This window comes from Pseudomyrmex gracilis, unplaced genomic scaffold (assembly GCF_002006095.1).
Source record: "Pseudomyrmex gracilis isolate BER0280 unplaced genomic scaffold, ASM200609v1 scaffold_229, whole genome shotgun sequence".
Taxonomy (NCBI): domain Eukaryota; kingdom Metazoa; phylum Arthropoda; class Insecta; order Hymenoptera; family Formicidae; genus Pseudomyrmex; species Pseudomyrmex gracilis.
Window position 1 is genome coordinate 60641 of NW_018020813.1, and position 9952 is coordinate 70592.

General features: G+C 34.1%; 3 protein-coding genes across 6 annotated transcripts in view; all 3 read right to left on the minus strand.

Annotated features, from left to right (window-relative positions):
* Positions 1-2573: 2573 nt before the first annotated feature.
* LOC109858891 (cytokine receptor-like factor 3) lies at positions 2574-4728 on the minus strand. The gene is made up of 5 exons (XM_020436577.1): positions 4244-4728; positions 3829-4118; positions 3340-3752; positions 3120-3250; positions 2574-2990 (listed from the first exon to the last, which is right to left on the minus strand). Exons 1-5 carry the CDS (start codon positions 4709-4711, stop codon positions 2655-2657), a joined length of 1638 nt encoding a protein of 545 aa, XP_020292166.1. The 5' UTR covers positions 4712-4728; the 3' UTR covers positions 2574-2654.
* LOC109858892 lies at positions 4571-6827 on the minus strand. Of its 2 annotated transcripts, XM_020436579.1 has the most exons (4): positions 6620-6827; positions 6029-6321; positions 4735-5931; positions 4571-4657 (listed from the first exon to the last, which is right to left on the minus strand). In XM_020436579.1, exons 2-3 carry the CDS (start codon positions 6311-6313, stop codon positions 4771-4773), a joined length of 1446 nt encoding a protein of 481 aa, XP_020292168.1. In that variant the 5' UTR covers positions 6314-6321; positions 6620-6827; the 3' UTR covers positions 4571-4657; positions 4735-4770. The 2 variants fall into 2 exon arrangements, with proteins under 2 accessions (XP_020292168.1, XP_020292167.1); XM_020436578.1 differs by having other exon boundaries at positions 6029-6827.
* A 547-nt stretch (positions 6828-7374) lies between these two features.
* LOC109858886 (TATA element modulatory factor) overlaps positions 7375-9952 on the minus strand; it is a 5875-nt gene continuing 3297 nt past the window's right edge. For all 3 annotated transcript variants that reach the window (XM_020436571.1, XM_020436570.1, XM_020436569.1), the window contains exons 5-11: positions 9583-9921; positions 9254-9466; positions 9024-9170; positions 8561-8953; positions 8237-8477; positions 8033-8159; positions 7375-7931 (exon numbers count right to left, since the gene is read on the minus strand). In XM_020436571.1, coding sequence (XP_020292160.1) covers positions 7645-7931; positions 8033-8159; positions 8237-8477; positions 8561-8953; positions 9024-9170; positions 9254-9466; positions 9583-9921 — 1747 coding nt within the window. In that variant the 3' untranslated portion in view covers positions 7375-7644. The remainder of the gene's footprint in view (positions 7932-8032; positions 8160-8236; positions 8478-8560; positions 8954-9023; positions 9171-9253; positions 9467-9582; positions 9922-9952) is intronic.

Sequence of the window (9952 nt, forward strand, 5' to 3'; positions counted from 1 at the left end):
TGCTCAAGATGGTATGACTACGATCGCCTTGTGGGAGGGAAATTAATTCGGGATTACACTCGAATTAATTTTTGGAGGCCCGATTCAGTTCGCCAATCAACCGATAAACTCGGTTGAAAGGGACCGGCCCGGAAAAAATCCTTAAGTGGTGAGCGGATTCGAACTCGGGTCCTCCAGGTTCGCAGCCCCTGCACTCAGGCCGCGAGACCACTGGGCCGGTCGCTTAGTGGAATACTTGTTATAGTCATAGACGTATAATATATAGACTGCGCGTTCCCTACCTTTGCCATGTTAAGAAAATGTCTTCAACGTTGAGAGAGACAGCTGGTGTTGAAGAGTAACCTCATCTTTGTCTAGCGAAGTAGTGGAGGAAAAAGAAGTCTTCGCTGATTGATAGAATAGTAGTGGAAAAGTGGGGATAGAAAAGTAGTGGGGGTGAAGAAGAGTGAAAGAGATTAAGGGGTAATGGTAGGTTAGGTGGTGTGAAACAGTAAACTTCTTCTTCTTCTTTGCTTATATGGCGCACGCCCCTGCGCGAGAGGAGCAAAAGCCAGTCTGAGACCGTGTGTATATTACATATATGTAATACTCCTATATTGCTAGTCGCGTATCTTCGCAATGAGAGGCACGAGGCCCGAGAAAGGGAGACGCACGAAATCCAAATATGGGCATAGATGGTCGAGCGTCATTATGCGCAGGCGCATCTACCAAGTGAGTGCGAGCGAGACAAAGCATTGGAAAGTGAGAGAAAGAACCCGAGAAAGAAAAATGCGCAAGCGTACTTGAATGTTCACCGCATGCGCACAAAGCAGCTGGAGAGAGAGGCTACTATATTGTCTGCACCGTAAGGGCGACGTCCCATTGAGCGGAAATCTATAGCGGAACGGAATGTGCGGAACCAGCTCGACCAATCGTAACCACAGAAAAAGCGAAGGAAAGAAAACGGAATGGCTATGATTGGTCGAGCTGGTTCCGCACATTCCGTTCCGCTATAGATTTTCGCTCAATGGGACATCGCCCTCAGGCTTCTCTTTGCTTTGACTACGTTTACACGCACTGGTAAAAACGTTTTAGCAAAAACCGGTATAGCAAATCCTGTTCTATGGTGCCTGTTTACACGATCAGACGTATTTTATCCTCACCAAGTTTAAAGTAACTTTATTAAACTTGAACAAAATCCATTGCCAACATAAGTTTTGGCGCTTGAAACTGTTTGTTGTAGAACATTCCGTAACTGGTAACAGATAGAAGAAGTTACGTTTTGCGATTGTGAAATTTACAGAACTAGAAAAAAAAAAAATTATTAACAACTTGTTTGGAATATATTTTGTTTGCATCTGTTTTCATATATCCTTTTTCGTGCATGGGCTTTTCCAGCAATTTGAATATTTCGTTCCTTCAAAATTTTTTTTCATCCAAACATTTCATCATTTTTCGCTCTCATTAAATTTAAGAAAAATCATGTTTCTTCATTTTCCCATTGATCTCGTTTTTTACAGAATAATCTATTTTGAAGCGATGCTGTATGAGATCGATAGTTCGTCAGATTTTATATCCTTTGTACTTTCTTACAAATATCGAAAGTTGGTAATATCGCATTTTGATACGTTAAAACCATTGAAGACCGTTTACACGTCTTTCTTAAAACGGTTTAATAACGCCAAACCTCTTTCAGAAGAGGTTTGACTTTACTAAAACGGTTTTCATAACATCAGTGACTACGTTTACACGTACTGGTAAAACCGTTTTAATAAAAACCGTTTTAGATGTCTTTAGTACAAAACCGGACTTAGATGTCCTGTAAACGTTCCTTATACTGATGTTATTAAAACCGTTTTACAACCAATTTTTTCACTTCTAGATAAGTTTTCGATAACTTTATCTAGAAGATATCTCCCACAACTGGTTCTCCTTATTGGTTTTCAGAGGAATTTATCCAGAGGATAGCTATCGAGATGTATGAAGAAATCGGCCGTTAGGTGTCCTGTAAACGGACATCTAAGTCCGGTTTTGTACTAAAACGGTTTTACCAGTACGTGTAAACGTAGTCGATGTCGAGCGTCAGCGTGAAAAGATACCTTTATATGTTTATAAAGGCTGTGTTCCGAGTTACGCATATGCGCGCATTTATTTATATTATACGTAACGTGTACTATAGATAAATGCGTAACTCGGAACGCAGCCAAAAACAAGAGTTTGAAAAAATCTCACAAAAAACCACCGTTACGATACGTGTAAAAACGAAAAAATATTGCTAGCGGCTTTGGCCTGGTTTATACGGGCAATAACTGTTAACGTATGCCGGAACCGGTAGAGTTTAACTATAGGATTCCAATACTTCTGTTTATACGCATTCGGCAATTTTGTATAAACAGAAGCATTGAAATCCTATAGTTAAACTCTACCGGTTCCGGCATAAGTTAACAGTTATTGCCCGCAAATAAACCAGGCCTTAGAATTCTGTGTCTATTGCTTATCGCTATCACTATTCTCTCGCATTCTGCAAGGGGATTCAGGCTTTTGTTCCAGAACCTAAGTCTTATTATATTTCAATAGTAACATTTTCTTGCACATAAGGCACTTTCTTTTTTATTGTTACAAAATTACATTGTATAAATTTTTTTATAATAACACTGAGTTACATTACTCGCGCGTTATTTTATCAATAAATTCCACTTATTGCACTCTTTAAATCGGGCGGCAAAATACAGAGGCGTTTGTACACGCCAGTCGTATGTGACACATTTGTTTTCAGATTCGATATTTACTCGCAACATATGAGCATTTTTTCTAAAAGCAGAGATTACAATGTCGGTGCCGAAACGCATTTTTGAGAGTTGCATCAATTTCTCTTCACCATCCATGAAGATTTTGCCCTGAGATGTGATCATCAATGATGCCGGTCTTTTTAAAGCATCTTGATTACCCTGTGGATCATAAACTAACGCGATGCCTTCATCGTCACTTCCTTCTTGCGAAACCTCTAGAAACTGTACCATAAAAAGATTAAAACATTAAAAACTCAATTACTTAAAGAATTAATTAAAACAATAAGACATTAGAAGGAAAAATAATAAAATTATAATTAAATTATGATTTGCGTATAAATTAAAAATTACCTTGAATTCAATTATATGATTTGCTTCAAACTGAGCACCGTGTGAAAATAATGTGCTTAAAGCATTTGTAAGTTTTGCAGCAATTTTGCCATCGTTGGTTATCACATAATCTGTATTATCGAGTTCCCAGCCTGTGACAATAATGTAAATTGATATTTTTTATCATTGTCAAGTTAGAATAAATATCTTAAGTTATATGTGCTTTTTTGTATATGCATACTATATGGTGGTATACAAGTCCTCGCCACGTGATGCACACTTGTCGCAACATTGTCCATTTGTATTCTGACTCTGAGTGTGACCGGTTGATTAACGCATATATTTCTGAGAAAGCAAAACGTTTCGGATCCCCTATACACGGTCTTGAATTCGTTCGACGCCGAATCGAGAATCTCTCCGTAGGCCATCTCCACGATGAACGTCTGTTCTTCGACCGTGTATTCCGGATTAGTCACGTGCCATTTAACGAATAAACCTCCTGGTCTTTCTTCGATGTTCATTATTTGAACAGGCACAGTACGGGAGATGTAACCGAGCCTCGATATTTGCTCGATTATCTCTTCCTTGTGCGAGTTCGATGGACGATCGAAATTTATATTTGAAAGCTCCTCGGAATACGGTACTGCTGGTATTCTGAAAAATAATTTACACATGAGATTATAATATGTTAATAATCTCATTATTTATCGCGATCGCGAAATTAACTTACCTTCCGATATCGTTACTCAAAGCAATTATCTTGCCGAATTTGTTTGAGTTATATTGATCTGGATTTCGTAGCAGATTCTTGCTCGTTGATATGATACTTCGTGCATTTTGTATTTGCGCCTCTAATTCTCTTCTGCAAGCTCTTAACGGTATTAAATTTTCACTCTTGTAAATTTCTGCTTCCAGTATCAACTGTTCGCGCCGCTTGTTAATCTCGTGGCACACGTCGTCCAACAAAGATTGAAACGTTCCGTCTACATCTTTCAATGTTTTCATCATGTTATTTTCTATCTGACAAAAAATTTTCTCGTATTAATATTACATACACATGTTTCTATGTAAAACCAAGCGGCAATTATATGTGTGTGTGTAATGAAATGCAATAAATAACAAAAACTAAACAAAGCTGAACGTACCTCTTGATCGGCATTATCGAGGTCTTTCAATTGATAATTTAATTTTGTTACATAATCCTGTGCAGATTGTATAATACTATTGATATTCTCTTTTACATTTTCTGGCAATACTTTTGTCTTCGATGTGAAATTATCCTCAGCATCCAAACATGATACTTCATCCGTGCACCAATTTTTATCGGTATTTCGCTCATCATGATTCAATTTATTTACTGTGTACGATAATCTTGCAAGAAGTTCTTTTCTCTTTGTCTTTTCATTACCGTTATATAACGTAAAATTTTTATCAGAAATAATTGGCGTTAACGGTTTTATGATATATTTTTCTAATAACTCATCGCGGTTGTCGATCCGCTCTGTTTCCAACGTATCTGATAGATTTTGATTGGCCAATGTTTCTAAAATTTGATCCATCTGAAAAAGTATTATATTATTCAAATAATCGCAATATTGATACAAGTCATTCATATATACATATGATGAATATTAACAATTCGCAAATTGCACCATCCACTTTTGTGTTTTAATTATAGATATTGTTTAATTAAATTGTGCCAAGAATATTTTATAACACAATGATCGTTAATATCATTGATATCAGTTTGAATTGTTTTCTCGGTAAAAGTTTGAGTTTGTTGATTGTTTAATATCAAGTATTTTTTCAATTGTTCTTCAGGATATTTTACATAACTTTGCACTTGGTTATAATCTGTTCCATTATTGTCATTTTGTGCAATTTTATTTTTATTATAATTTTTATTTGGTGTCAACACCATACCCTCCCAATAATCGGAATCTTTATGATGATCGTGCAGACTCGCTTGAGTGCTGATGCCTACAATTTGCCAGGAATATTTTATACCGCACGTTTTATATGCCTTATCTTCTGTGTTAAGATTTAGATTTAAATTCTGTAACAAACTGTGCGATGTCTGTGCGCTCGTTCCAATAACTTGCCACGAATATTTTATTTTACAGTCATAATAAGGCTTTCTCTTATACAACTCAACATCTTTTATCCCACATATGTTGTCATGTTTTTGTTTTTGAGAATATGACATCCATCTATCTAGTTTCCATGAATATTTAAAGTCCGGTACAGATTTGTTTGTGTTGCATAAGTTATCAGAAGGAATATCATTTTCGTAATGCAAAACATTTATTTCATATTCGCTGTTACTGGGGTGCAAATGGTTCGACATTATTCTAGACATTGAATTCCTTCTGTTTCCAATATTTGCAAATAATTTTTTATTTTCTATCTGGAAATTCGACACTGACAGTGTTGATAATGTAAAATCGGAATCACTAATATTGTGAGATGACTCACTCGTTAATAATACAACTGGTTTATTTATGTTATTATTAAGTGTTTTTTTTGGCATGGTCACAAGTTTGTTTTCATATAATTTTTCATTCTCTTTTATTTGCAACGCATCGCATTTTCTAGTTAATTTTATGGATTTTGAGCTTGCTTTGTGCAAATATTTGTTATTTGTTTCGTAATTTACAAGCATTGTATTAGGGAAGCGTAACGTGTTATCCTTTCTGTTGCAAGAAAATCTTCTTGACGGACAGAAATGTTGTAATATACTAGGTTGTTTACTTATACATAGAGAGTTTGTCTTTCCAGAAATAGTATATTTTTTGTTTTGATTTTTCGATTTCCAATGGTTGATTCTTTTTACCTATAGTTCAAGATAATTTTAGATAGAAGATTGTTTGGATACATCTATAAAATATAACATACTTTTTTTTTTGGAAAACAGAAATATTTTGAATGACCTCAAATAAATTTTCCATACGATTGTACAATGTATGTGACGGTGTTTCTGAGAATATTAATGCAGGATTATTTTTATAGTACTGCATCCTCACAATCCGAGGTTTATTCTCTGACCAAGAAACATCGAACGTTTGCTTCAAAGGTACAGGTACAGGTCTTGTGATAGGTATCATTACATTTCTGGTATGCAGTATTACATCTGGCAAAATCATCCTTTTCTCTTGTAGAGGAAAACTTTTTAATGATGTTCCTTTTATAACTTGTTTTATAACTTGATCTCCCATCTTGAATACTTGTAGCAGCAAATTTAAATATTACATTAAACACAAATCTTTGCCTTGGAAAGAAAAAGATATTTCTTCAATGTTATTTTTTATGTGTAGGTATAACCTATAAACTCGATAAACGCACAGATTCAAATATTTATTGTTACGTACATGTGACAACTGTAATTACAGCAGCTGAATATTTTTAAGATTCAAGTATTTTTGTAAATCATGTAAATAATCAACGTGTGTAAAAACAGAAATCAAGAAAATATATAATAACGCACTTATATTATTTTTGGTTATTTTCTACCATATACTCACAGATTAGAAAATTCCAAAATTCGAACAAAAAATCTGACAAAATTGACGGTTCAGCACTAGAAAAATTTGGAGCCGCGAGTGATTTTATCAAAAGTTTACACACTTAAAATATACGTGTAATCACGGATAGTGCATCTCCCTACTTAACCCCAATATCTAAATATAACCAATGAAAACGTAGAATATGCAATAGACGAATAGACAATCACTGTTGTACATATGTGTATATACGTACATATATACATACATGTATTGTAAATATTTAGCAATCTTTTTACATATAAAATATATAGATGTATATTTTTTATAAGCTCTAAACTATTTTTATTATTATAACTAATTTTATTATTATAAAAAAAAAAAACAAATTTCCATTAATGTCTCATATTATATTTTATATGTACCATAAAGTACATTGTCAATTTATATTATACATATGTGTGTTACATGTTTAAAATTTAAACATTATAATACAATCCATTATCACATGATCCTCCCTGATGTTATAGTAAATTCATAATATGTGAACAACACAACAGTTATACACAAATAGATGTGTGTGAAAAGGAAAAAATAACTCTTGCATACATTTCATGTATTACAAGTTGCCACAATTCGATACATATATATATATATATATATATATTATAAATCATACTCTATATATCATACTTTTCCCACTAAAAAATAAATTATAAGCTTCACATAATTCAATAATTAAAACATTATTTTAAATCTTATTGGGATTAAAAATCTCTTTATCACAAATTTTCGCGTTATATTCATTCTAGAAATACATTAGAAATACATTTTTTTCAGTTTTTTCTCTTTGAGTCACTAAAATCGTTCACTATATAAAACTGTTGTATGTGTGCCGAATTTTGATAGGAGTAGACAAAAATTAGTGATAGAACAAGATAAAGTTTACATTATGTAATAGTAATCGAATTTTTTCACCGAGAATTATATAGGCTTCACGTCAAACAGTCTGTGTTCCTGAACATTTCACATCACGTAAGTCATAGTTAATTTTGTCTCTTTAATAATTGATCAATCTGCATTTTGTACATCTCCTTAATATCTTCAAGGTCCAATCGCAATTCTTGATTCTCTTCCTCTTTTTCGCCGTACATTTGCAATAAAGCATCATATCGCGTCTGTGTTTCAGCGAGGCTTTCATTAAGCGCTTGTGCTTCCGTCACCTTACTGCTCAAATCCTCAACTTTCAGAGTTAACGTCGCTACTTCCGAGTTCAGTGCGTCCCTCTCGGCATTCCGCCGAGACAACTCCCATTGAAGTTGTTGTATCTCGCCTGTGATAACAAAATAAAAAAGTGCACGTTATTTATTAGTAATATTGAATAATAAAAATTATACAAAATTACACTAACAAATATATACAACACGTGTTTACCATCTCTTTGTTTTAGTTGCGCCTGCAGATTTTCGAAGATCGACGTACTGCTCGAACCTGCTCTGATATTTTCATACGAGATTGGAGGAAATCTTCCGGAATTATTATCGAACACTGAATCGCTAAACTGAAAGAAAACTTTGCATTATATATGAATTAAATGATAATCTAATAACGATTTTACAATAATAAATATATGCATACACTTGGCCAGACGCTGTTTACACTGCTGACGGATTCTTGTCCAATACTTAGAGTAGGACTAAATCGCGATTCATCATCGGTGTTTTGCTGCTGCTCTAGTAATGCGTTATTTCTTCTTCTTTCCGCGTCGGTCGCTGCTTTCTCCACGGCTAACTTATTCTCTAACGCATTTATCTCTCTCTTCAGTTCCTGCACGTAATCGGAATGCGTCTGCTCAAGGGTCTTTATTGTTTCTTGATGTCTACAATTTGAACGTGATATAAATTTAATGACATTTTGATTATTTGCGTTTATCCTTAAAGAAAAAAAATCAAAGATACTTACTGCTTAGTTTGTTCCAGCAATCTTTCATTTTTCTCCTTTAAATTATTGTATGATTCCTGTAATCCTGTCTTTTCTTTTTCCTTTAAATTGAGCTTCGATTCTAAGTGCGACTCTTTGGATTTTAAATTGAAATTCTCTTCTTTCAGAAGACGATCCGTCTCGACGAGATTCTCGATTTTAGACTGCAATTCTATAATTTTTTCCGACAAAACTTTCTCTTGCTTCATATAGCTGTTAGATTTATGTAACAAATTTGCTTGGAGCTGTTCCAGTTGCCTTAACAGAGGTTTTGTTGCAACCGAAACGGATTCGGATAATTCTTCACTTCTGGCTTCTGCGGCTTCCAATCGTTTGAGCAACTCGTTATTTTCGTGTTTGAGAAACTCCTCCCTCCTAAATATAAATAATATTAGTTGCAATAAAAATAATTAATTAATATTTTTGATAAATTAAATATATTTACTTGACATGAGCTTCCTCGGCTTGACGATATTTCAGTTTTAAATCCTCTAGTTGGGCAAACAACTGGCACGATTCTCCTGCATTATCCACAGCTTCTTTCAATTCTTCTTCTGTGGCTATCAATTTTTTCTTTGTCTCTGCTAAGTCTCTGTTAAAAATGAAAAATATATAAAAATGGTTTTGTTACTTAAAATTCTACTAAAATTTACAAATGCCTGTGCATATACTCACACTTTTGCGGCATCCAAACTTTTTTTATAAGCCTCCATTTTGTGTAACGCATTATCTAGTTTTTCCTGTAGTGTCAATATTTCTTTCTCTTGTTTTTTTGTTTTTGCCGTCAGTGTGTGAACTGCTTCTATCTGACTACGTTCCACTTCTTCTTTCGCATATAACGATCGCTTTAATCTTTCTAGCTCTGTATGTTGTTCCTCTATTTGTTCTCTGGAAACAAAAACGATCATCAAGAATGAATAGCTTATATTGTAATCAGTTCAATTATCATTTCTTTATATGTGATGCAATTAAAATAACAACACAAAAATAGATAACTGAAATACTTTTGACTTTTTATCGTTGCGTCAGTCTCCTTCTCTTTTACTCGCAATTTTTTAATGATGTTACTATGTTGAAGTTGTTGTTTGCTGAGTTTTTCGCCCTCCTCACGAAGCTCTTTTATAATTTCATCCTTCTCGGCGTTTATGCTAGACATTTCTTGCGATGACAAACGCGAAGCCGCTTCCAATTTCAATTGATCTAGATTTTTTCTCAATTGATCACGCTCCCTTATCGCCTGTTGAAACTTTCTCTCTAATGCTGATAAACGCTGCGTATATTCATCCGTGATTTGATTTATATTTTGATTCTGCTCCGCGTGTTTTTGAAAATTCTCAAGTTGCCTGTAAAAAAAAAAAAAAAAAAAAAAAAAAA